General features: G+C 46.2%; 1 protein-coding gene across 2 annotated transcripts; it reads left to right on the top strand.

Annotated features, from left to right (window-relative positions):
• Positions 1-25,743, top strand: MAVS (mitochondrial antiviral signaling protein). 2 transcript variants are annotated; one of them, XM_083756512.1, is made up of 7 exons: positions 1-136; positions 2,072-2,201; positions 12,723-12,897; positions 13,872-14,116; positions 15,900-16,467; positions 18,228-18,538; positions 20,600-25,743. In XM_083756512.1, the coding sequence occupies exons 2-7, from the start codon at positions 2,085-2,087 to the stop codon at positions 21,275-21,277; spliced, it is 2,094 nt and encodes a 697-aa protein (XP_083612638.1). In that variant the 5' UTR covers positions 1-136; positions 2,072-2,084; the 3' UTR covers positions 21,278-25,743. The 2 variants fall into 2 exon arrangements, with proteins under 2 accessions (XP_083612638.1, XP_083612639.1); XM_083756513.1 differs by lacking the exon at positions 1-136 and adding an exon at positions 313-543 and having other exon boundaries at positions 2,045-2,201.
• Positions 25,744-27,392: the final 1,649 nt, after the last annotated feature.

The raw sequence follows: 27,392 nt of genomic DNA, 5'->3' as shown, positions 1-27,392 counted from the left end.
CCGGGAATCTGCGCGCGCCGCCGAGGGCCGGCCTAAGGCAGCTGTTCTTGCTGAGTCGCCTGCTGATTACTTCCCAGCGCCTGCACTTCCTTTCTTCTGAATCCGGATTCTTCCTCTGGAAGCGCGTGGAGACCAGGTAAGAAAAGAGGCGTGCCGAGCCGCCTTCCTCTGCATGCAACTCTTTCCTCGACTTGGAGAGTTTTCGGATTTATTTTTATTTTTTTGGCCCCGCCATATAGAAACTCCCGCTTTCCCCTCTTCCGGGCTCACTTTGCCAGGCAGGGCCTAAGACAAGAGAGCGGGGGTTTCCTGCCCCGTCATGCATCGCCACTTCCCGCTGTGGATATGCAGTGCGCTGCAGTGGGGGGTAATGCAAGGAGGCTGTTTGCGTTTTTCGACATTGGGAATTTCCAGCGGGGATTTCCAGAGAGACGGGGGCGTGGGAATAGATAAGAGGCCTGTTCGGGCGACCGCGGGTCATTAACCCCTCCCAGGGTCCTGGCTGACCTCTACCTCTCACCTCACCCGCATTCAACTCAAAGCGTGGCTCAGGATGCAACCCGAACCTGGGAGCAAGTGCCGTAGGACTCGGTAGACTTACTTCTGAGTAAGTTCGCGCTGCACTGGGAAGCAACGGGGATGTGCCTTTACCTATCTTGCATAAAGCGGCGGGTGTATATATTGCTTGCAGATAAATGGGCAGAAAGGTATTCCTGATTGCGTGTGCAGGAAGTGGTTATTCCCAGTACCGTAACTGGGACGTTCTAACCAGAATGCCAGCAAGCACAGGCTCCATCTGAATGTCTCAAATTTAAGTCAGTGCATAAGAAAAACCTCGATTTTCTCTGTCTGCTTGAACTGTACTTATTTTGGGTCTAACTAACTGTTCTTTAAAAAACAAACAAACCCCCAAACTGCTGGGAATTGCATTTCTCTTTCCTTCCACTTCCTGGAGGTGGGGGCAGAATTTGTGAAGCTTTCCGGATGATTTCTTTTCTAGCATTGCAAATAAACTGTTACGTGCCCCTGCTCCACCCAGTGGTGAGAAGTTCCAGAGGTCCCAGAACTTGCCCCAGGAGTGAAGATCAAAGTTCTTAACTTAGCTCAAGGTTGTCATTTGAACTAGCCAGATGTTTAACTGAGAAGCAAATCACAACCGGTCCATCATTTTTAAAAAGAAGACTTGAGATCCGTCTTGTCCGAAAATGGCGACTAGACATTCCGTTTTGGCGACTGCAGCCTTGGTTTAAGGAGCCATTTGGCACCTAGCTTGTATATCTGAGTTTCTAATGCTGCCTTTTGGACAGCCCCTGCCCATCTCCCACTGCAATCCGGAGCCCCTTTGTTAGATATGAGCAGCTTCTTTCACAGATAGCTCAGTTGGTGGAGCACAAGACTCTCAATCCCAGAGTTCTGGATTTGAATCTCACATTGGACAAAGTGGGGGGTTGGACTAGATGACACCCCGGAAATGATCTCTTTCAGCTTCTGCCTTCTGGAAAGAAGGTACAGGGTTATAAAGACTAGGACTAGCTGCCTGAGAAACAGTTTCTATCCAGATGCGATTTTGGTATTAAACGCGGTGTAAGAGTCTCAAAGCAGTATCTCTAAGCAGTTCAAAAGCACGTCAAAGTGCAAGTAGAGAAATAGGTACCACTCCGGCGGGAAGTTAAACGGCGTTTCCGTGCACTGCTCTGGTTTGCCAGAAGCGGCTGAGTCATGCTGGCCACATGACCCAGAAGCTGTACGCCGGCTCCCTGGGCTAATAAAGCGAGATGAGCGTTGCAACCCCAGAGTCGGTCACGACTGGACCTAATGGTCAGGGGTCCCTTTACCTTTTAGGGTAGTTTCTATGGGAGTATATTGTATTTACTTATAGGGTATCAGAGTTTTTAGGGGGTTAACCAGGCTGGCATGGCAGGCATGTTGGTTTTTGAATGTCTGATGTAGATTTTTTTCAATTTCGTTGTTCTGTATGGGACAATGACAATAAAGATTATCGTATCATTATCATATCGTATTGTGGCCTTTCCCAACTCTACAGTTCTGTCTGTGATTCTCCTGGTTCTAGGTGCTGACTGAACATGGGGTTTGCTGAGGATAAAGTGGAGGAATATATCAGGGCCCACCAGCGCAACTTCCGATGCATCCGTGTCCTTCAGATGCTGGACTATCTCAGCTGCCTCACTGAAATAGACAAGGTAACGTTCCCCCTGATTTCCCTGCTCTTGTTGGTGCCAGTGTTTGGACTGGGGAGCTGCCCCTTGAGAGTATGTCCAGGGTAGTGTCTTTAGGCTGTGGGAATGTTGTGGATAATAGGAGAGGATTGAGGAGATTTGACCCCTCCCATATCCAAGAATCTGCTGATGTTCTCTGCTGATTCTCCAGAGAGGATGGGGCGGTTTCTGCTCTCTACTTATTCCGCTCCAGCCTCATATCAAAGTGTCGGGGGGAGAGAGAGAGACTGAGTGTTAGAGAGAGATCGTGCGTATAGATAAGGTTGCTGCTAAGAGCAGCTGCAGACACTCAGTGCAGTTCAGCATTTTTTGTTTAGACCTCATTTAGCTCTGTATATAGTTGTGTATTATAGTTGTAGATAGAATAAAGAAGATATTCTACAGAGCTGCTCTCCGAGTCGTTTATGCTCTGCTATACTCTGCTGTGCGACGACTGTCTTCTTGTGGAAGTGAATCCGGTGCTCACAACTCTAAGCTGTGAGTCCACAGCACTTTGACCTGTTCCTGGTCCAGAAGGTGGTCTCTGGAAGTGCTACCCAGCTCACCTAGCCCAGTCGGGGCTGAAGTGTATGAGTCCAGTTGGTGGCACTGGCACAAGGGCGATGCTGACAAGGATATGTTGATTAAATATATAATAATAACACATTTATTGTCAATGTACAGTACAATGAAATGAACCGAGCCTCCCCTCCTCACAAACACTCAATCTCATTGCACTCTGTGTGCTTGTCGCACAACACACCAACCCTGAAAGTCAGTTGCACTATATTATTTTCTGTTCAACAGCCTAACAGCTCACGGACAGAAACTGGTTTTAGCCTGCTGGTATGACTGTTTATACTTCTATATCTCCTGCCCGAGGGTAGAAGATTAAAGAGGTACCGGCCGGGGTGTGAATTGTCCCTGAGAATTTTTCTCGCTCTCCTAAGACATCGATTCCTTGCGATGTCATCTAGCGGGCTCAGGGGACAGCCCATGATATCATGTGCTTGTTTACCACCCTCTGTAAAGACTTTCTGTCCGTGGCTGTCAAGCCAACGTACCACACTGTGATACAATATGAGAGGACACTTTCTGTTGTGGACCGGTAGAAGGAGGTCATCAATTGTTGTTTAACATTGTTCTTTCGCAAGACCCTGAGTAAATGGAGTCTATGTTGGGCCTTCTTAACCACCTGAGTTATATTGTTTTTCCAAGTGAGGTCTTCACTAAGGTAAACTCCCAGGAATTTAAAGGAAGAGACGCTCTCCACACCCCCCCCCCGATATACAATGGGGCTAGTTCCCCTCTCTTCTTCTGCAAGTCCAACACCATCTCATTTGTCTTGCTAATATTTAAAGGTAAAGGTAAAGGTACCCCTGCCCGTATGGGCCAGTCGTGTCCGACTCTAGGGTTGCGTGCTCATCTCGCTCAAGAAGCCAGGTGCCGTCACCGTCCGAAGACACTTCTGGGTCACGTGGCCAGCGTGACGAAGCTGCTCTGGCGAGCCAGCACCGCACACGGAAACGCCGTTTACCTTCCCGCTATACAGCGGTACCTATTTATCTACTTGCACTTAGGGGTGCTTTCGAACTGCTAGGTGGGCAGGAGCTGGGACCGAACGAAGGGAGCTCACCCCGCCGCAGGGATTCGAACCGCCGACCTTACAATCAGCAATTCCTAGGTACTGAGGTTTTACCCACAGCGCCACCTGCGTCCCTGCTAATATTTAGGTGCAAGTTATTCTCTAGGCACCATGTAGATACTTTTTGAACCTCCCCTCTGTACGCTGATTCATCTCCACCTGTAATTAGACCCATTATGGTAGTATCATCTGCAAACTTAATAATTGCAGTAGATGGAGCAGATGAAATACAGCCATATGTATACAATGAGTACAGGTAGGGACTCATCACACATCCCTGTGGGGTGTCAGTGCTGAGCTTCAGGGAGGTAGATGTAACAGGCCCAATCCTCACTTTTTGTGTCTGATCCCTCAGAAAGTCTTTAATCCAGTCACACATGGTAGAAGAAAGGTCTACCGTATTTTTCGCCCTATAGGACGCACCTAGTTTTTTTTGGGGGGGGGAATAAAGAAAAAAAAAATATTTTCCCCCCCCTGGCGCGGGGGAAGCCCGAGCTTCCCCTGACCCCAGCCCCCAGAAGAGGCTGCTATCAGCAAGCCGTGGGAGCCACGCCAGTCTCCCCAGGCTTGCGGACAGCTGTGTGAAGCCCGGGCGCGCTGAGGCTTCCTAATGCAGGCAGCTCTGCGTAACCCTCCGGAGGCCGGCGCGGCTTGGTGCCGGGCTCGGGAGGGTTGCGCAGAGCTTCCTGAAGCCTGGAGAGTGAGAGCCTCTCGCTCTCCAGGCTTCAGCGAAAGCCTGTATTTGCCCCATAGGACGCACCCACATTTCCCCTTCATTTTTGGAGGGGAAGGAGTGCGTCCTATAGAGCGAAAAATACGGTAGTTCCATCAGCTTTTTGATAAGAATGTCTGGAAGGATGGTATTAGAAGCCGAGCTGTATCCTTCCTCACTTATGCTTGTGAGCTAGTAGCAGAGCACATTCCCTTTGCACATTGCTGGAAACAAGTTGATTGATTGATTCTTTAGAATCATTTGAGTTGAGCAATCCAGTCTGGCTTGTCCAGATTGGATAGTTCCCTCTTAAAAACAATAATGACACGACAGTCTTCTTTTAAAAGGAATGGTGACGTTTACTTACATTCAGTTCACAGTATTGTCCTGAAGGCAGCCTTTATCTTGTAGTTAAAGGTACATGTGTAGAGAAAAGAAGTCTGAGCTAGGCCTCAGACTTTCCACCTTATGGCTTCCATCCTCTGTAAGGATGAGCCATGTGCTGCTGGCTAAGAACCAGCAGAAGGAAGATGGCAAAAGAGCAGGTGCAAGAGCCAAAGGGCCAAAAGAGCAAGAGAGGCAGATGGGTGCATGACTAGAGCCTTTATAGGGTCTGCTAGGGTCACGCCCTTCTACCTGGTCACACACAGTGGTAAGATGCTCCAGAGCAGGTATGACAGGAAGTCTTCCCCGTCTGTGTTCACTGTCGGGGAGGACTTCCAAACACAGTGGAACACAGTGTATGACGAGTGTATTAAAAAAATGTTTTCCGTATAACTTTATGAAAAATACAGAAGCTTTTCTACTAGGGATAACGGGCACTTCCGGAGGCGGCGCGAAACAGCAATGGCGGTCCTCTTCGCGCTGTGAAGAGGGGCTCCGCGAAAAAGGGTCGTCCGCTGCGGCAAAGCGGAGACCCATTAAGAAAAACCGCAGGCAGAGCGAGCCTGCGGCCGTGGGACTCGGCGGGCGCCTGGAGCCCCCCCAGAAGCGGGGAAGGAGCCTCGTAAGAGGCTCCGGAACGTGAAAGGGGGAGCGGCGCTGTGAGTTCATCGCTCTTTTCGTGGAAGCAAAGCCGCGCTGCTGCTGCTGATGAGCGCTGACCTTTCTTCTTGAAATTATCGGAATTGGAGCAACATACCCGTGAGTAAGGGACCTAAATTTTTTAACTTAAATTGAAGAAATTCGGCTGAAAACGGGAGGCGAGTAACAGGAAGTCCGCCTCCCGACTCTGCTAATTAGATCAAAGCAAGGGCTCGGAAACGAGCTGAAGTATCTAAAAAGGGATTGTAAAAGTGGAAGAAAGGGTGCATTGATAGACTCTGTATTTTGAAGATAAAAAGGAAAGAACTGTGTGATTTATAGACTTTTATTCTTTGGAACTATCCTCCTATTTCTGGGCTAAACGGGGTTGAAAGAGATAACCCCGTCATCGGGCTGCCAGTGCATAGAAAAAGAACTGTCAAACTGCTGTCAAACTGACGACATTGTTGCAGAGATTGAAATTGTTGCATAGACTGAGATATTAACATTAAACATTGTCGCATGGACCTATATTGATACCTTGTGGCTGGATTTTAAGAGATCAGAAGTTTTGGAAACCTTCCTTTTGTGTTTGGGAATTACAAAACTCAACATGGGGAATTGAGGAACTTCAGTGGCGGAAAATAGTTCCTTTCTTCTTTGAAACTTTGAAATACTCCCCCTATAGGACTGTGGAAATATAGTGGCATGGGAATTGAGCTTTATTGAAACCTTTTGTGGTTTTATTTGTTTATATTTGGGACTTGTTTTTCCCATGGGACAAAAGACCATCTGACCTTGAACAGAGGCAGGTGTGGAATGAGCGGCACAGGGAGAACAAGAGCAGCTAAAGCCAAAGATAAAGAAAAAGAGAAAAAATCTGGGCAACTTTTGCAAACAACTTTAACTCATCACCGCAGATCATCTGTCCCAACTGTGCTGACAGCACAGGAGGTGGAACTAGTGCAGCCTGCTGCAGAAGATATGGCAACTGGAGGATCTGAAACAGTTTTAAAACAAATTTTGGAACAATTGGCAGTTTTAAACCAAAAAGTGGACAATCAAACATCAAAGATTGACCAAGCTACATCCTCTATTGGCAAATTAACTGAACAGGTTTCGCAGCACACTCAGGCAATTGAGAAATTGCAAGGAGCTACGGCAGAAAACTACAAATTAGCTGTGGAAGCCAACCAAAAAGCAGAACAGGCGAATTTAAAGGTTGATGAAGTTAAAGGAGAGGTAAGACCTCTGAGAAGGCAGGTAGGGGAACAACAAGCCTACCTGGCATTGGTCGAATTGAAAAGTAAAGATAGCAATCTCAGGATAAGGGCTATCCCGGAACTGGAGCAAAATAATTTAGAGGGATTTTTGACACTTTTGTTCTCCAAATTCTGGGGAATTGAGGAAGAAAAGGACTTTAAAATTGTGACAGCCTTTAGACTGGGAAAATCAGTAAAGAAAGACAAGCCCAGAGACTGTTTGGTTGCTCTGAGATCAAGAGAAGAAAGGGATAAGATATTAGGCCTACATTTTAAGAAATCTTTGGAGATAGAAGGCAAAAGGGCCGAAATTTACAGAGATATACCCAAATATCTCTTGGAACTTAGGACTACCTATATAGATTTGACCAAACTGTTGAAACACAACGGAATTCCTTATAGGTGGGAGTTTCCACAAGGACTTTCATTTACTTACAAAGGAAGGAAAATAAAGATTAAATCACCTGAAGACCAGCAGAAGTTCCTACACGACCACGAGGAGGACCTGCAAAAAGGAGCTGCAGCTTCTTGGCCTCCACCACCACCGGGACCACCTCCAAGAGTTATACCACCTGGATCAGGACCAGCATTACCTCCCCCGGGATCGGGCGGAAGCTTAGATACCCCATTGTAGAACCCGTCAATTGATTCAGGATGTCTCTGCAGCTTCTTAGTTGGAACATAAATGGCGGAAACTCCCCGGAAAAAAGAAGAAAAGTCTTTCACATTTTGAAAAAGGAACAACTGGACGTTATTTGCCTACAGGAAACACATGTGACAAGGCTCCATAGAAAAGTGTTAATTAACAAAAGACTAGGCCAAGAATTTATTTCTTCGGACAAAGTCAAGAAGAGAGGAGTGGTGATTTACGCAAAGGAGAGCCTGTCACCGAAACTTTTATTCAAAGATGAATATGGCCGAATTTTGGCGATTGAAATACAGACACAAGGAGAAAATTTTTTGATATTAGGAATATATGCTCCAAATGAGGGAAAGTCGGAATTTTTCAGGAAGCTGCATGAGACTATGCTGGATTATTTGGACTATAGTAACATCATTATGCTGGGTGATATGAATGGGGTTGTGTCTGTAAATATGGATAAGTCACAAAGTGCCAACATATCGAAAGACGGCAGACTACCTAAAACTTTTTTTGAAATGACAGACAATATGGACTTAGTTGACATTTGGAGGGTTAAGAACCCTCTAGGGAAAGAAGGGACTTTCTTTTCTGAAGCTCATCTGACATGGACACGAATCGACCAAATCTGGACAACTAGAGGACTGGCACCTAAGACTAGAAAAGTGGAAATCTGCCCAAAAACCTGCTCCGACCATAGTGCTTTGAAAGTGGAATTGAGACTTAATACAACCGGTTCCTTTAGATGGAAAATGAATGACACTTTATTAAGAGATCAGGAGATTGTGAAGAAGGCCCAAAAAACTTTAAAGGACTATTTTGAGATAAATTTGAATACTACCGTGGAAAAAAGAACAATCTGGGACGCAAGTAAGGCAGTCATGAGAGGGTTTCTAATACAACAAAACACGATTAAGAAAAGGCTCTGGAATGAAAAGAAGGAGAAGATATTGGAGAAAATAAGAGAAGGAGAGAAAAAATTAAGATCTAGGCCTAAGTCGAAGGATGTGTTAAGAGAAGTGAAATTTTTCCAGGCGCAATATTCAAAATTGATAAATCAAGAGGTGGAATGGAAAATTAAACAAATGAAACAAAGATCCTTCGAATCGGCGAATAAGTGTGGGAAACTGCTAGCCTGGCAGTTGAAAAAGAGACAAAAGCTTAATACGGTTACAAATCTAGAGATTGAAGGGAGAATGGTTCAGAAACCCGAGGAAATCAGAAAGTGCTTCCAGAGGTACTTCAAAGAACTTTATTCACAAGGGCCGCAAAAAGCCTCAGAGGTGGATCAATTTCTTAAAACTAATGGATTACAAAAAATACCCCTGGAAATGAGAACAAACCTGAACTGTAACATTACACAGCAAGAAATTGAAAGTGCCATTCAAAATCTTCAACTTGGCAAGTCCCCAGGCCCGGACGGCCTAACCTCCAAATACTATAAAGTTTTAAAGGACTATTTGATACAACCTTTGATGGAGGTTTGCAACCAGATAATGGAGGGAAGGAGGGCACCGGAAACGTGGAAAGAAGCTTTCATCACATTGATACCTAAATTAGAGACTGAAAAGACCCAACTTAAGAATTACCGCCCCATTTCACTCCTAAATGTGGATTATAAAATTTTTGCTGATATTTTGGCAAATAGACTTAAAAAAGTACTAAATGAAGTGATTCACAAGGACCAGGCCGGCTTTCTCCCTGGTAGGCATTTGTTTGATAACACAAGAAACATTATTGACATTTTGGAACTTCTACAAACAAATCTGAATACCAGAGCGGTTTTGATTTTTGTTGATGCAGAGAAGGCCTTTGATAATATTTCTTGGATGTTTATGAAGAAAAATTTGGAAGGGATGGGAGTGGGGCGGGGGTTCGAAAATGGTATAGAAGCAATCTATACAGAACAAAAAGCTAAATTGATAGTAAACAATGTGGTGACAGAGGAGTTTAAAATTGAAAAAGGGACACGTCAGGGGTGCCCTCTATCCCCCCTATTGTTCATCTCAGTTCTGGAGGTGTTGCTAAATATGATTAGAAAGGACCGGTTGGTTCAGGGAATCGAGGTCGGAGTGAAACAATACAAATTGAAAGCATTTGCAGATGACTTGGTATTAACACTTCAGGAACCAGTCTCCAGCACTAAAAGAGTGTTAGAATTAATTTCTGATTTTGGTCGGGTGGCGGGGTTTAAGTTAAACAAGCAAAAAACCAAGGTTTTAGCAAAAAATTTGACAGTTACAGAAACAGATGAGTTCTCCAAAGAAACGGAGCTGAATGTGGTTAAAAAAGTAAAATACCTAGGGGTGTACTTGACCTCCAAAAATTTGAATTTGTTTAAAGATAACTATGAGAAATGCTGGTCAGAAATCAAAAGAGACTTGGAAATATGGTCAAGATTGAAACTTTCCTTGTTAGGCCGAATAGCCGCTGTAAAGATGAATGTATTGCCGAAAATGTTATTTTTGTTTCAGGCTCTACAGATCGTGGACAAGGTGGAATGTTTTGGAAAGTGGCAGAAGGATATTTCTAAGTTTGTTTGGCAGGGCAAAAAGCCCCGAATAAAGTTTAAAATATTAACTGATGCGAAAGAAAGAGGGGGATTTGCCCTGCCAGACTTGAGGCTATATTACGAATCTGCAGCCTTCTGCTGGTTGAATGATTGGATTTTATTGGAGAACACTGACGTCCTAGATCTGGAAGGGTTTGACAATGCGTTTGGGTGGCATGCATATTTGTGGTATGACAAGGTTAAAGTGCACAAATTGTTTAAAAACCATATTGTCAGAAGAGCAATTTGGAGGGTCTGGATAAAATACAAAGACTTATTGGAGAGTAAGACTCCGAGGTGGCTCTCACCGGTGGAGGCCAAGGCACGTAAGAGACTTAACATGGAGGCCCATTGGCCTAAATATTGGGAAATAATTGAAAAAATTGGAGACAATTGGAGGTTGTTAAGTTTGGAGAAATTGAAAACTAAGGTACGAGACTGGCTGCACTATGCGCAAATTCAAGAGGTATTTAAAATAGATAAAAAAGTTGGATTCCAGGTGGAAAAATCGAAACTAGAGACTGAATTGTTAGAGCCAAAAAGTAAACTACTTTCGAGAATGTATAATTTGCTGCTTAAGTGGAATACACAGGATGAGACAGTCAAATCCGCCATGATAAAATGGGCGCAGGATGTGGGGCACAACATTATGTTTGTAGACTGGGAAAGGTTATGGAACACCGGTTTGAAATTTACGGCATGCACTGCCCTGAAGGAAAATATTATGAAAATGGTATACCGGTGGTACATGACCCCAGTCAAGCTAGCTAAGATATACCATCTGTCTGACAATAAATGTTGGAAATGTAGAGAGGCGGAAGGGACATTCTTTCATCTTTGGTGGACCTGCCCGAAAGTGAAGGCCTTCTGGGAAATGATCCATAATGAACTAAAAAAGGTACTGAGATTTACCTTACCTAAGAAACCAGAGGCCTTCCTTCTGGGCATGGTGGACCAGAGAGTGCTTAAGAAGGACAGAACCTTTTTCATGTATGCTACCACAGCAGCAAGGATCCTGATTGCAAAATATTGGAAGACACAAGATTTACCCACGCTGGAGGAATGGCAATCGCAGTTGATGGACTATATGGAATTGGCTGAAATGACTGGCAGAATCCGAGACGCGGGAGAAGAAACAATTGAGGAGGACTGGGAAAAGTTTAAGGACTATTTGAAAAAACACTATAAGCTGTATGAATGTTAAAAAATGCACCTTTCAGGAAATTCTAGCTTCAGCAAATGTAAGTTAATGAAATGAAAATTAAGACACAAGAATTCAGAGGTAAAATAATGAAACAACTTTATTGTGTTTAATATAAAACATATAAGAATTGAGTTACAGTAAAATTGAAAATAGGGAACATGATAAAATGGAAGTTACAATAAGTTTTGAAATAAGTTAACAAATTGCTGATGCTTTATAAGACAGAGAACGCAGGGTTCGGAGGATGTGGGGAAGTCCTATAGATTAGATGGGAAAAGAATATGGAAATTTGTTATTTTTCTACTTTACCTTCTTATAACCACTCTTTATTCTTTTTTCTGTATTTCTGTATTTCTAAAAAGCAATAAAAAATATTTAAAAAAAACGGGCACAGGTATAGCAAGAGAGGATCAGAAAATATTCCTCTATGCCACAGGAGCAGCAAGGATCCTAATTGCTAAAAACTGGAAAAAAGGAACTGCCAACCAAAAAGAAATGGCAAGATAAACTTTTAGAGTATATTGAACTGGCTAGATTAACAGAGGCAATTAGAGATCACACTAGACAAGAGTTTTAAAAAGCATGGGGGAAATGTAGAGAATACTTCACAGGACAGTGCCCTAAAATACATACCTGGGCTTGTAACCCATGACGGCAACACTCTGTCTCCACAGCTGGGCACTGGTGGCAGAGAAACTCATGAGTGGTGGAGGTTTCACCCTCCACTTGCGATATGCCACTGGGTGAAGGCGCCATCGTGCTCTAGCCCTCAAACCAGTCCCGTGTGATGTATTGATACATTACCTTTTCATTCTGTTCAGCTCAGGCTTCCCCATCAGCAGCACAGACTTGTTTCCAAGCAGTTGGAAAGTTGTTCTAGGTATTGCAAGGTAGCAGGTGTGTCTGTGCTTATGCAGGCACCCAAATTACGTTGCAAACCCGTGATTCTCATTATTACCGTAGCTATTTGACAGTTAATTGTGGGAGGGTTTTTCTTAACCGTGGGACAGGCATGTCTAAACCATTCCTGTGGCTTTCTGAGACATAGCGACGGCCACAACTTGGACGGCTTTCAAAGAGGCTTAGACAGATTCATGGAGGAGGAAGCTAGCAATAGCGACTGTGTCGGAAGCAATTTGCCTCCTGGATACCGGTTGCTGTCGCCCTCGGGTCTGACGTTTGGGCTTTCCAAAGGCATCCGCCTGGCCACTGTGAGAACAGGATACTGGGCTGTATGGGCCTTTGGCCGGATCCAGAACAGCACTTCTCACATGCATCCATCCAACTCCACGTTGAGAGCTCTGGTCTGGAGATGCTGGCTGGAGACCAAGCTGGGGACTTGCTAGCATGTTGCCATGGGAATCCCAATTTTAAACCTTCCCAAGGCTTCGGTGATGCTGTTCTGTCTCTCTTTCTCCCCCCACCCCCTCATTCCTGAGCTTTGCATTTTCATGTCCCCATTTCCGCAGCAAGAAATTAAAAGTGAATGCTTAATGCGAGGGAATGACCTGACTGTGTGGGAACTGTTTCAGCACCTCCGGACGAGGAGGGGCTGGGTGACGCTCCTCATCAACGCTCTCGAGGACCAGAACCAAAGCGAGCTGGCAAATGAAATCAGAGAAGTTTACGATCGTTGGCGGCTCCGTAAGTTGCCCTTCCGCCTTTTGCATTTAATTTATTATTATTATTATTATTATTATTATTTTGCTTCTTAAGAGCAATAATGGAGGTTGTCAGCTTTGCAAAAGGGCAGTATATAATCCAAATGAATGAATGTGTAAACCAGTGGTCTTCTTTTTCGGGGGCAAAAAAATTGCAGTTGTTTTGATTTAGAGTCTAGACCATAGAACCCCGTGTAATAATAAACCACACATCCTTTTCCTCATAAACATGAGTTGGGTGGGGGCATGAATCAGTTTTCAGTTTTATTATTGACTCTGTAAATCACATAGCTGTACCCTATACAGTGGTACCTTGGGTTACAAACGCTTCAGGTTACAGACGCTTCAGGTTACAGACTCCGCTAACCCAGAAATAGTACCTTGGGTTAAGAACTTTGCTTCAGGATGAGAACAGAAATCGTGTGGCGGCAGCGGGAGGCCCCATTAGCTAAAGTGGTACCTCAGGTTAAGAATGGACCTCCGGAATGAATTAAGTTCTTAACCTGAGGTACCACTGAGAGCCAGTGTGGTGTAGTGGTTAAGAGCGGTAGTCTCGTAATCTGGTGAACTGGGTTTGCTTCCCCGCTCCTCCACATGCAGCTGCTGGGTGACCTTGGGCCAGTCACACTTCTGTGAAGTCTCTCAGCCCCACTCACCTCACAGAGTGTTGTGGGGGAGGAAGGGAAAGGAGATTGTTAGCCACTTTGAGACTCCTGAAGGGGAGTGAAAGGCGGGATATCAAATCCAAACTCCTCCTCCTCTTCTTCTTCTTCTTCTTCTTCTTCTTCTTCTTCTTCACTGTAATTCCTTATTGGCAACTGTGACAACTTTTCTCTTCTTTCTTTCTTTCTATTTTATTTTAAAATCCTGTTTGCTATTAAAATTCAGTAATCGCTATTTGGAAAGAAAGGAAAAAGAAATTAACCTCTGTGCTGCTGGTGTGTCTTCCTTCTCCAGCCCCTCGAAGGAATGTGCCGGCAGTTGCTGCCTCACCAGCTGTGGTGAATAGCTGCCAGGTGCCAGCCGTGAAGCCCAGCCCACCCTCTTCTGACGTGCCCCTGCCAGTCTGTGGTGGAGTCCAGCCCCCGTTGCCCACAGGCGTCTCAGACCCATCCCACTTCGCCACTAATGCAGCCTCTGAAGACATGCCTGATTACAGCACTCCTGTTCAAGAAACTGAACGTCTCCCTCGGAGCCCTGAGGTAAAGCCTAAGATTGGTTGCTCTTCCCTTGCCTTTCATAGAATCGTAGAGTTAGAAGGGACCCAAAGGTCATCTAGTCCAACCCCTGCAGTGCAGGAATCTCAACTATAGCATCCCTGGCAGATGGCCATCCAACCTCTGCTCAAAAACTTCCAAAGAAGGAGAGACCACCACCACTGTCTTCCCCACCCCATAATTTTTTATTATTTTCTTTACATATTCTTTCTTCTCATACTTTAAACAACATACACCGTATTTTTCGCTCTATAAGACGCACCAGACCATAAGACACCTAGTTTCTGGAGGAGGAAAACAAGAAAAAAAATATTCTGAACCTCAGAAGCCAGAACAGCAAGAGGGATCGCAGCGCAGTGAAAGCAGCGATCCCTCTTGTTGTTCTGGCTTCTGGGATAGCTGCACAGCCTGCATTCGCTCCGTAAGACGCACACACATTTCCCCTTCCTTTTAGGAGGGAAAAGTGTGTCTTATAGAGCGAAAAATACGGTACATCTTTTTGCTCTGCCAAGCTTGTGACTTCAGATGGTATCCTTTATTAAACCCACTCGCGTATTTTATCTTCTCACATCTTATCTACACTGTAGGAGTTACTTCAGACCTGCTAGTGTTTTTAAGTTTTTACAACTGTCCTTTAAAGGTAAAGGTAAAGGGACCCCTGACCATTAGGTCCAGTCATGACCAACTCTGGGCGTTGTGGCGCTCATCTTGCTTTATTGGCCGAGGGAGCCGGTGTACAGCGTACAGGTTATGTGGCCAGCATGACTAAGCCGCTTCTGGCAAACCAGAGCAGCACATGGAAATGCCGTTTACCTTCCTGCTGGAGTGGTACCTATTTATCTACTTGTACTTTGACGTGCTTTCAAACTGCTAGGTTGGCAGGAGCAGGGACCGAGCAATGGGAGCTCACCCCGTTGCGGGGGTTCGAACCGCCGACCTTCTGATCGGCAAGTGCTAGGCTCTTTGGTTTAACCCACTCCGGCGGGAAGGTAAACGGCATTTCTGTGCACGGCTCTGGTTCACCAGAAGCGCCTTACTCATGCTGGCCACATGACTCGGAAGCTGTACGGGATGAAGTCTCCGCAGGGGAGCGGGGAGCCTTCATCCCGCTCCCCTGCGGAGGCGTCATGCGGCTATCCCTGGCTTTTGCGGGAAAAGCCCCCAGGAGCCATGCTCCCTTTGAAGAGCATGCGGCTCTTGCGGGAGGAAAGCCAGTAGGCTTGCACCGATCCTGCTTGCTCTTCTGGCTTCAGGGTTAGCCCTGCAAAGCCTCGTGAGCGAAGATGGAGGAGTGCTCCCTCTTATTCCCTTTCTTATTTCTTGTTTTCCTCCCCTAAAAACTAGGTGCGTCCAATCGTCCGGTGTGTCTAATAGAGCGAAAACTATGGTAGCTTTTGTGTTCCTGCTGTTTTGCTGGACATGAAGGGAAGCAGACGTGTTTTATCCTTTGTTCCTGAACTATGCTGAATAAACGCTTATGCTTACACACATCTCTGTCCGCCACTTCTGTTGTGGAGATTTACTCATTCTAATTAGCGTGCTCGGTAGCTTCAGAAGGCTACTGAGGCTCAAGTCGCTGATTGATGCTGTACCGGAGATCGTCCGGCTGCCGGCCAGTGGCTGGAGCAAGCTTGGGGGGCCTGCCAAATGCCCCCGTCTCCTGGCAGTATCCCAACAGATCCCTCCATTGCGAGGGGCCGGGCTAGAAGACCTTTGGGGTTCCCTTCTAACTGTACAATTCCATGAGTCTATGATTTGTTCTTTTCAGACCAGAGGCAATGTTGTAGCTGCTCCTGCTGAGGATGCCCAGGCCATTCCGAGCCGAGGCTGCCTTGGAGAGGCGCCTGGGGAGGTTTTGCCAAGCAACACACTAGCATCCTCAAGGCCAGACGCGGGTCCTTCGGTGCAGAAGTGGGACGGCCGCCAGCCCCGCCCTGTTTGCGTGAAGAACGGCTATTTTGGGAACAGGAACCATCCCATCGACAGTGCTGTTTTGCCAGGGCTGGCTGCCTCTCCTGATCCCGGAACACCTGGGAACCAGCCAGTGGAAGATTACTACTCCTCTCCTGACAGCAGCTCCCCGCTGGCTTCGGGGCATGAAGGCAAGGCATCCCTGCGGGAGCAGAACATCCAGGCCTTGCGGGGCTATCACAACGAGGATGTGCTGGACGGTCCAGAGGACGTAGGCAGCCCTCTCCTCCTGCAAAGGCAGTTCGATGCAGAGCAGGGAGTAGGCCTGGGGCGCCAGGAGAAAGGAGATGGACGCGCCCCCTCTGCCCCAGTGGGGTTTGGAGCGAGCCCAACAGACCGCCTGCCTGGAAATGGCCCGGGAAGAGGTAAGGACGTGGCCCGGTTTTGTTGGTTATTTTGCAGATCAGTTGCGCTGCAGAAAGCATGCTGGGGAGACCCCACGTTCAAGGAACGCAAAATAACTTTTGCTAGATTTCAGTAACAAAAGCAAAAACTCCTTTTACACTAAATTACAATATATCAATAAGCGTGACCCATCCGCCAGGGTACTGAGAGAGCTACATGCTGCTCTGGGTATATACTATACCCAACAGGTTAATTAACATAACAGCAGCTACTATACTGCTTCACAGCTGTAAAACTAGGTCATGTTATTTGCTCTGGCCCTTTAAAGAGATACACATCTTGTGAAACAATAATGAAACCTAAAATTGAAAGAAACCATTCAACAGGTCTGAGTCCCATGTGGCAATAATAATAATAATAATAATTATCTATACATACATACATACATACATACATACATACCCTGCCCATCTGGCTGGGTTTCCCCAGCCACTGTGGGCAGCTTCCAACCGAATATTAAAAATACATTAAAACATCAGTCATTAAAAACTTCCCTAAACAGGGCTGTCTTCAGATGTTTTCTAAATGTCAGATAGTTGTTTATTTCTTTGACATCTGATGGAAGGGCGTTCCACAGGGCGGGTGCCACCACTGAGAAGGCCCTCTGCCTGGTTCCCTGTAGCTTTGCTTCTCGTAGTGAGGGAACTGCCAGAAGCCCTTGGCGCTGGACCTCAGTGTCGGGGCTAGACGATGGGGGTGGATTTACACCACAGCGCCACCCGCGTCCAGGACAATTTACACAGCCTCCTTTTTTGCATGGTTTTCTGTTCTTTTCCCTAGTTGTTGGGTGGGGGAACCAGTGTTTTAAAGTTCTTAAGCTCTGCTGTCTTGACTGTTCGAAACCACCTCGATCAGCATCGATTCTAGGATTTCAGCCGCACTCTCAGTCCTGTCTTCCCAACCATGAGGACTATAAACTTGACAGGAGGTTTGGTGCGTGCTTCTCCTCAATGAAAGCACAGGTGCCCGGGAGCCAAATTCTGTGTCTAAAGCCACATGGCTACTTGCTCTTCCTGCGCATATAAAACATAGCATGTGCACCATGGTGGATTTGATTTCAATCAAATCGATTTAAATCACTAGACAGTGAGATTTTATTTACATCATTATTTTTTTACTGAAAGACTCATTCTTGCTGGTATAATCTTAATATTTACAACCAGATGAAGGTTTCATTTTTGGAATAATAAATTTTCAGAGTAGTTTTTACAGTTATATCAAAAATTACTGATTTGGTTATACTATTAGAAATACATAGACTGATAATTATGAAATTATAGTGAGGTTTCATAAGTTAACTTTTTATATTTGGACAACTTTCTGCTGTACTTTATTGGAAGGAGGAAAATAATCATTTCCTTAATAACAATTTAAACAATTTAACTAAAACAATAGCATATGTATCCATGTTTGTTAACTGACTTGGTTAAACGGAGGGGTTTTTTGTGTTTTTTGTTTGTTTTAAACAGACTGAGTTTTAGCACACATGAAAAACATAAAACAAATCCTTATTTCCTTCCAACTGCAATGTAATTTAAATAGAAAACCATCTATAGAAAGATTTTTCCTCCCAAAGCATGTTATTTTAAAAATCCAATTTAAACCCCAAAAATCTGATTTTTTAAATTTTTTATTTTAAAAAAAATCATTGGTTTTTATCCACCCTGATGGGCACCATCCCATGTGCTGATGAATAATTGCATGCGTTGTTCCCATGCAGGTCCCCGCATTCCTGTGAAGGTTGCTGCCGCCCTCCCTTCAAATGCAGAATTTCTTGACAGCCCTCCGTCTGGCAGCTCCCAGTTCCTCAGTAGCCCTTCAAACAGAGGACAGACTCACTCCACGCCCAGCACTACACCTTTACGGCAAAGTCGACCTCCGCCTTCCAACTTCGACGGTTCCTCCTTCACCGACGTGATCCCACCTAACTCGCCTCCCTGGCGTTCGGCCGCTCCAAGCGATGCGTCTAAAACTCCCAATCATAGTGGGGGTTTGACTGACACAGCCGCCTACAAGGTGGCACCAGAGGAGGTAAGCTGGTCCACGTTTCTGGGGGTGCGGAGCTTGCGGCGGCGTTGCAGCCGGTCACGGGGAACAAAAAGGGAAAGGCTGAGGAAATTGGGAAATGAGGAGCCTATCGCCCCATTTGAGCACCTAGTCTGCTCTGACCAACAGCAGCTCACCTGTCAACAACCTGTCCTCATCACTGGGCACCTGATCCCCTAGGGAAGGCCAAGCAGATCTCAGGGGCGTAGGGAGCCACCAAAAGCACCCCATGTGCTGGTCCCGGGAGGTTACCGTGCGGCGTGGTCCGAGGCTGAAGCGGGGTCCAAGGTAGGGAGTGAGGTCAGGAACTCTGGCAGAAATCAGGACAGGGTGCCGCTAGGAACAGGTAACCAACGATGTTGCTCCCGCAACCTGGGGCTGGGCTGACTGGCCTTTATCTCCTCTGAGGCCTAGGGCGGTCCCGGCCCACAGGCGACTCTCCTCTCCTGGCCTTAAGGTGAGCACTCCTCCTGAGAGCACTTAGTTCCCTCCGTCTCTCTGCCCTGAGCCTCTGCAGCTCAGGAGAGGCTGGAGGGTTACTGGACCCAGAGGCAACCTCACCTTCCCCTGACAGGGCTGGGAGATGAGCACTGCAGGCAATGGGTCCTTGATCACCTCCGGAGCAAGAGTGGATTCATCTGGTGTCTGCTCCTGAGGATCCAGCACAGGTGAGGACCCTTCAGGCTCAAGCCCCTGCCCCAGCTCAGCCAGCCTTGGAAGTGGGGACTCCTGTGCAGGCTGGGATTCCTCCGGTTCAGCCTCTGAATCAGACTCCCAGGCCATCACACCCCATCAGAGGAGCTCGGTGGTGTAGGTCAGGGGTCAGCAACCTTTTTCAGCAGGGGGCCGGTCCACCGTCGCTCAGACCAAGTGGTGGGCCAGACTATACTTTGAAAAATAAAAATAAAAATGAACGGAATCCTATGCCCCACATATAACCCAGAGATGGGTTTTAAACAAAAGGACAAATTCTACTCATGTAAAAACACGCTGATTGCTGGACCGTGTGCAGGCCAGATTTAGAAGGCGATTGAGCCGCATCTGGCCCCCGGGCCTTAGGTTGCCTACCCCTGGTGTAGGTAGGTGGAGCATAAGGAATCGGACAGTCCTGAAGGCACTTTGGGGCCTGGGTTGTTTGTGAATTTGTGGATTCGCCTTGAACCTGGCCCACTAGCAAATTTGCAACCAGTACAGCTCTCCTAGCAGCAGAGTAACATGTTGCCAGTAATCTGCTCCCGCATGCCGTCTGGCCCTGGTGTTCTGCACTAGTGGCAGCTTCAAAAAATACCTGGAGGGCATCCTGTTGACTCCCGCTGCTCTAGAGGCCCTGCTATCTCAGATGCTTCCACTGAACAACAACAACAACAACAAAATTATTTATACCCCACCCATCTGGCTGGGCTTCCCCAGCCACTCTGGGCGGCTTCCAACAGAATATTAAAATACAGTAATGCATCAAACATTGAAAGCTTCCCTAAAGAGGGCTGCCTTCAGATGTCTTCTAAAAGTCTGGTTGTTGTTGTTCTCTAATAATAATAAGCCAGGGATTGCACATTATTATTATTGTTGTTACAGTGGTACCTTGGGTTATAGACACTTCAGACTCTGCTAACCCAGAAATAGTACCTCAGGTTAAGAACTTTGCTTCAGAGTGAGAACACAAATCACGTGGCGGCAGCGGCAGTGGGAGGCCTCTGGTACCTCAGGTTAAGAACAGTTTCAGGTTAAGAACGGACCTCCGGAATGAATTAAGTTCTTAACCCGAGGTACCACTGTATTATTATTAATCTGATTGAACTGTCCCAGCCATGTGCTACAAATCCTGTGCTCCGCATCTGAATGCATGGAATCAGAGAGTTGCAAGGGACCTGGGCTGGAGCCCTCTACTCCGAACCCCTGCAATGCAGGAATTATGGAATCCCAAAACTCTTGTGGGATAAGTACTGAAGGGTGAATTGTTGGGGGAGGGGGGTTGGAGGGAGGGAGGAAGGCAGGCAAAGAAGTGCGTAGGTGGGTTTTTCTTACCTATTGTCTGCTCTCCTGCAGGTGACCCAGCCCTCTGCTGTGAGTGGAGATTCAAGGCCGAGTACGAACAAAGTCTTTCACCGTCCCAGAGATCACGATGTCTTTTCTACCAATCACGACGACGACGAACCCTGCAAACCGGGCGTTCTGCATTCAGTACAGAGTGTAAATGCAGCAGGATCGCCTGATCAGCTGCTGAGTGAAAAAGAGACAAATCCTGCGTATTCAGGGAGGTCAGACAGGCTTTGCATTAGCGATTCCTCTGAGGGCAGCGACCCTTTGATGATCAGCAATCCCAGCTCATCCGAAGACAGACGTTCTGGTCCAGCCGACGTCGCTGTTCCGGGCAGTGATAGAGCCCGCGACGCTTCCTGTCTGCTTTCACGCGGCAACCACCAGGACGGCGATGGTTCCATCCGAACCTTCACCTTCAAAATGGAGGAGAGCCCTAGCGTGGATCTTGAAGGAGCCCCTGGTTTGCCGGGCAGCCCTGGCGAACGATCCCCGGGTGCCTCGCCCGACTCGGAGGACAGGCAGCGGCCGGTCAAAAGCACCAGGCCCCGCTCCGAAAGTGCGAGGGATTCCCCCCGCAGCGAAAGAGGCGATGCACCATTGACTTCACGCAGTTATCCGTGGCTCCTCGCAGGGTGTGCCGTGGTAGTGGCAGTGGTGGTTTTTGCACTTTACAAGAAGAAATAGGAATCGGGGGGGGGGGGAGGCGAGAAAAGTAGAAGAATTCCTGGCCATCCAAATAGATCGATTTGTTCCCGGGCAAGCGTTAAGATCGTCATCCCTCCTCACTCAGTGCCTCTATATCAAGAGTTGACTCCTAGGCCAAATACGACCCCCAGGACCTCTTTATGTGACCCATAAAGACTGTTGACCCTCTTCTGTACCCTCGTTGAATGCTCTTTCATGTCTGGAATGTCTCCTTGAACTGGAATAATAATGCCTTTGGATCGAGAATTGATGGGGGAAGGTCTGCGTGTGAATAGATATCTCCGCCTTGCGAGTGGCTCTGTTACCTACTGTACAAAGGCAAGAGACAGAGCAACAGGTGTGACCCAATTTGGGGGATGGTTCTACCCCCGACAGGTCGCCCCTCCCCTTGCATTCTATGCAAACACACTCCCACGCAGAGTTTTGCTTCTGTTTGAATCTACTTCCCCCACGGGCGTCGCGCGATGCTCACGGCAATTATTCGCCGTTCACCAGTTGCCTTCCTGCACGCTTCCTCTGCTCTGCCCTGGCATACCTCTTAAGAGAATAGGGCTTCTCTTGATGGAGCACGTGTAACCTTCTCCCAGTGGTGGCCCCTGATATGGGTGGCTTTACAAGAGTAGTTGGGTGGCGCTGTGGGTTAAACCACAGAGCCTAGGACTTGCCGATCAGAAGGTCAGTGGTTCGTATCCCTGCGACGGGGTGAGCTCCCGTTGCTCGGTCCCTGCTCCTGCCAACCTAGCAGTTCGAAAGCACGTCAAAGTGCAAGTAGATAAATAGGTACCACTCTGGCGGGAAGGTAAATGGCGTTTCTGTGCAGTGCTCTGGTTCGCCAAAAGTGGCTTAGTCATGCTGGCCACATGACCCGGAAGCTGTACGCCAGCTCCCTTGGCCAATAAAGCGAAATGAGAGCCACAACCGCAGAGTTGGCCACGACTGGACCTGATGGTCAGGGTTCCCTTTACCCTTTACCTTACAAGAGTAGTTGGCAAATTCATGAAGGGGGAGAGGGCCATTGATGGCCACTAGCCAGGGTGGCTATGCTCTGACTCTGCAGAGCAGCAAGCAAAATCAGTGAGAAGAAGCGAGGCAGCCATAATGCATTTTTTATCTTGCAATAATTAATGTACCGCTTGATTAAAAAATCCTCTGAAGTAGGACTGGGCGATGCATTGATAATATCATCCAAACCTGGTTTCAAGTCCATACCACGCTATTGGTTTCATTTTTTAAAAAATCATTTTTATTGATTTTCCAATAAAAACAACCAATCAACATATCCACATCATAATCCAATTAAAAACAAGAAACTAAAATTTTAAAAAGACCAAATTGTAACCCAAATTATAATTATTAATTTTTCCGGGCTCCCCACAGTCTGGACCTCTGAAGCATATCTCCAAATCTTCAGTCCTGCCTCTTCTCGTTGTTTTCACATTTTCCGCCTTCTGGTGGTTTCATAATTTTTGACCTGGCAATATTTTGCGAATCATGATGTCTAGCTGTACGTTTGCTATCCCAAAATCACAATGTGGGAGAGACTGTGAAACCAGCCAATGCCTCTACGTAGCTCCATCCTTATTTCGGACATTGTGGTATATTGGTGTATCACAGCTTTTAGCTAATGATATATCACGATGTTGGAAACCGGATACCGCCCAGCCCTACTCTAAAGCAGTTTGTAAAAAATGGTATAAAGCATTCAATAATAGTAACAAATAATACAGTTTGTGTGTGTGTACAGTGAAGGCACCTGCCGACATTAATAGGCAGGGAGGTACAGAAGGAAGGTGCTGCCGTACTAAAAGGCTAAAAGTATGGGACGAACCCGTGGCACTCATAAAAATTCCCGTTCCACAGATCAAAGTGGAGCAGTGGGCACATAATTGGGCAAAGTAAGCTAACAGCAGCACTTTGAATATTTTTTTCAAAATGGTTGCCACAACTGCACTCTTTCCCCCTTCCTAGAAACGGCCTATTCTTTCTTATTTATCAGGCCTGCCTTTTTCTTTTCTACGAAAAAATAGATTGTACAGTGGTACCTCTGGTTGCAAATGGGATCTGTTCCGGAGGCCCGTTCACAACACGAAAAGCCCGCAACCTGAAGCGCTGTATCTGTGCAGGTGCACAGCGTGATTTGGCGCTTGTGCACATGCGCAGAGTGCGATTTAGTGCTTTTGTGCGAGCGGCGAAACCCGGAAATAACCCTTTCTGGTACTTCCGGGTGGCCGCGGGACGCAACCTGAAAAAACGTAACATGAAGCAAACTTAACATGAGGTATGACTGTACCATTTTTAAAAATCCTGCCTCGCCATCCCCCCTGGTGCACCTGAAGCAGCACAACCGGACGCCTTCATCTGTCCTCTCCCATATCGGCAGCAAACGCAGGCGCTGCAACTCTCCTGCGGTTTGACTTCACCGCTAAAGGAGCATTCTTCTGTCGTCTCCCAAGGCAGCCAGATACCACCACCATTCCTCTTACTGGCCCCCTCTCCCACTTGTTCGTTTAAATGCTGTTTGTTCCACTTGCTCATGGTAATTTAAAAAAACAAAAATTAGCTGAAAGCTTTTTTTGGCAGCTTCGTGACCCCATCTTGGTGCACTGATGCATTCCACACACAGCCCACCACCACCAGCAATGGACAGGGCCCCAGGATGCATATGTCCAAATTGGGGAAATTCAGTATTTACTGAACTGAAGAAAGCAAGGGTGCAGTTTGAGATGGAGGGGCCATCCTGATCTGGAAATCTTATCAAGCCTTCTGGGGCCGAGGGGAGTCCCATTATTATTATGTACTGAACTTCTCACCCTGGGCCAGCAGGGGGATACTGTAGATAGTTTTCACTCAGGTCCACATATGCAAATAAGGAATTGAAAATGACGTTCAGTGATTGGATAGTTACAGAAAGTTGTTACTGTTGCTTGTAGTTGAGCTCTATATAAGCAGGTTGGCTGAACCCTTCAGTTCGGTTCTGGCCTGGCCTGTGAATAAACAAGAGCTGTCTGAAGAACAGCTGTGTCGTCTGGTATGTTCACCCACAACTTAACAATTATTATTTATTAAACTTATTGCCCTTCATCCAAAGAGCACAGGGCGGTTTGCAGCACGAAAGCACAAAATGAAAAACACAAAATACCTCTCGCAATACCAAACTGAAATATGGGACGCTGGCGTGGCCCTGTCATTCAGGGCCTCGATTCTAGCTTGCAGCAGAATATGTGCCCGCTTGACTGCTTAGATCTGCAGAACTGCCACTTCTATGAGTGCTACATAAGATTAGTTTCTTGCAGGCAAGAAATCGGTCCTTCGGTGTGGCAGAGCCTACCCTTTGGAACTCCCCGCCCATTGATATTAGGCAAGTGCCTTCACCGTACTGCTTTTAATGTCTGCTAAAAGCCTATTCTAGGATGCCTACCCAGGCTTGACATTTTAGTAGGTATAATTGGTGTTTTCTTTTAATCACTGATTTTATTTTGTATTTGTTTTTTATGTTGCTTCTTTTTAATGATTCCTTTTCTGTTGGCATTTTAAATGAATATTTTAGCCTGCCTTGTTAAATTGCTTAGAGGTCTTTTGTTCTACTAAGACTTTTTGTTAATAAAATAAATAAGAGTGTCTCCTTCTCTCTGCGTGCTTTTGGAATTCTTCCCGAGGAGGCAGTTGCAAAGAAATGTTCTTCTCTGAATTTTTCGTCCGGTTGGATTTCTGCTTTTCCCAGGAAAAGGCTTGTAAGCAAGTCATGAGCAATTCCATCCTAACTCTTTTTGCAGGTAGCATTCGATGAGAAGTCTTTCCAGAAGATTCCTGGGCCAGATGATGTCAACGGAGCTGCCCTTCTGATGGTTTTGGACTGCACCAGATGCCTTCTTAAAAATGCAATTAATCTTCCGTAGTGGTGAAGGGACAGGATACCAAAATCCTGTCTGTGAAGTCACCCCGAAATCACCTCAGGCCTCAAAACTGTCCAAAATTCCCTTTCTCTCTTCTAAAAATCCACAGCAGCTTCAGCTCTTCTCTGCTTTCTTTTGCACAGGCAAAATGTAACTTTTATCAGTACGAGAGAGCTTCAAAAAGGCTAATGAATAGGCTCTGTCAATGCCAGCCTGGGAACTGGGTCTTATCCAGCAAGCCTGGGAACTGGGTCTTATCCAGTTGCAACACATCTTGGACACGCTCAACCGCAAGGCTCGTCCACCCCCTTGGCTTCTCATCCCCCTTTCCTGGGAAGGGCGCCAAGAGTCCCAAAGACAGGAGCTTTCTGTTCATGCTCAGGAAACTCATCATGGGGCAGGGCTCCTGGGGAGGAGGAGAAAGGGGAGGGAACTGGAGGGGAATATATGCTCTGTGCAAATGGCTGTGAACTTGTGCTAAGCTTGTGAGTTATCACGCTTGCTCCTTCTACCAGCCCGGATGGTGGAAATAAAGCTCTTTCTCTGAAATTATTCCTTGAGTGTCTGTTTGACTCCCATTTCCCTGTCCCGGGCGCAATGCTCTTCCCACCCGAGGGCAAAGCCTAAAAAGTCTAGGCCAAGACCTAGGAAAATAGCTGCCTCATACCGGGTCAGGCCTATTCGTATTGTCTCTGCCACAACTTCATACTTGAGAGATCTTGCGAATTTTTTAATTTATTTTTTACTAGACCCCTAAGGTCCATTAGCCAGAGCTGGTTACAAAATGGTGGCTCTGCCAGATGGCCGGATCCTAAGAGCTGAGAAAAAGGATGCCATTGAACAGATGCTCAGCTTGGGAATCTGATCAGTACCAGAACCAAGTCCTGAATCCACTCCTGCTGTTCCCACAAGCGTTCACTCATTTATTTCAACAATTTATATACCATTTATCTGAAGAAGTGTGCATGTACGCAAAAGCTCATACCAATAACAAACTTAGTTGGTCTCTAAGGTGCTACTGGAAGGATTTTTTTTTATTTTGTTTCGACTATGGCAGACCAACATGGCTACCTACCTGTAACTATACAGTGGTACCTCAGGTTAAGTACTTAATTCGTTCCGGAACTCCGTTCTTAACCTGAAACTGTTCTTAACCTGAAGCACCACTTTAGCTAATGGGGCCTCCCGCTGCGCGATTTCTGTTCTCATCCTGAAGCAAAGTTCTTAACCCGAGGTAATATTTCTGGGTTAGCGGAGTCTGTAACCTAAAGCATCTGTAACCTGAGGTACCGCTGTATACCATTTAACACCCTATTCTCTAAGCAGTGTACAGAAAGGCTCAAACTATACAATAAAGGTAACCGGTTAACATCAATTTTGCTTTTGCTTTTCTTCTTTGGTGATCACTCGTAGCCGAGCAAGATTGTCTTCCATGAACAGTCTTAACAGTGCCTGTAAGTGACTGTGGAGGTCAATTCTGGATCCACACGTCCTTCCACAGTGGGGACATGGGTTTCTGGGCAGGAGTTGATCACGGTGAGGGTTTGCCAAATGTGTCTTCCTCTTAGAACGTTTCTCCCTTTCGTCCTGAGTTCGAGTGTCTTCAAAGCCCATGGTAAAGGCTGTTCTCCAATTGGAGCGCTTGCAGGCCAGAGTTTCCAAGTTGTTGGTGTTTATACTACATTTTTTAAAGATTTGCCTTGACTTGAGAGTCTTTAAACCTCTTTTGTTGACCACCAGCATTTCCATAAAGTCCTTTAGTGAGACACAAGGAACTCTGAAGGGCACAAAAGTCCTGCCCTCAATTTACTCAGCCGTCTTTTATTTCAGTTTATATCTGAGATTTTACCAGGCAATGCATTCTCTGTAGAACTTTTAAGGCCCAGCGGTGTAATTGAGAAGGGATGTGGCAGACTCCAGGACTGTCTTTTCCAGAAGTGGGGCAATGATGCTAGCTGTGAATTTATTGAATAAAATTTATACACTGCTCGATTGTAAAACAAAAACCTCAAACGGTTTACAAAGAGAATAAAACAAAATTACCAGTGAAAACAGTTAAAAACAATCATTCAAAACAAAGTAAAAATCAGCAATAAACTTTTAATACATTTTAAAGCAACATTCTACATTTCTGAGTAGGAAGTTGGAGAATGATGAAAATCATCGAACAGAGACTAGATACTATTTCCCTTTTTTATGGG

Source organism: Podarcis gaigeae (genome assembly GCF_964106915.1).
Source record: "Podarcis gaigeae genome assembly, chromosome: 9".
NCBI lineage: Eukaryota > Metazoa > Chordata > Lepidosauria > Squamata > Lacertidae > Podarcis > Podarcis gaigeae.
This window is presented reverse-complemented; position numbering and strand designations above follow the sequence as displayed.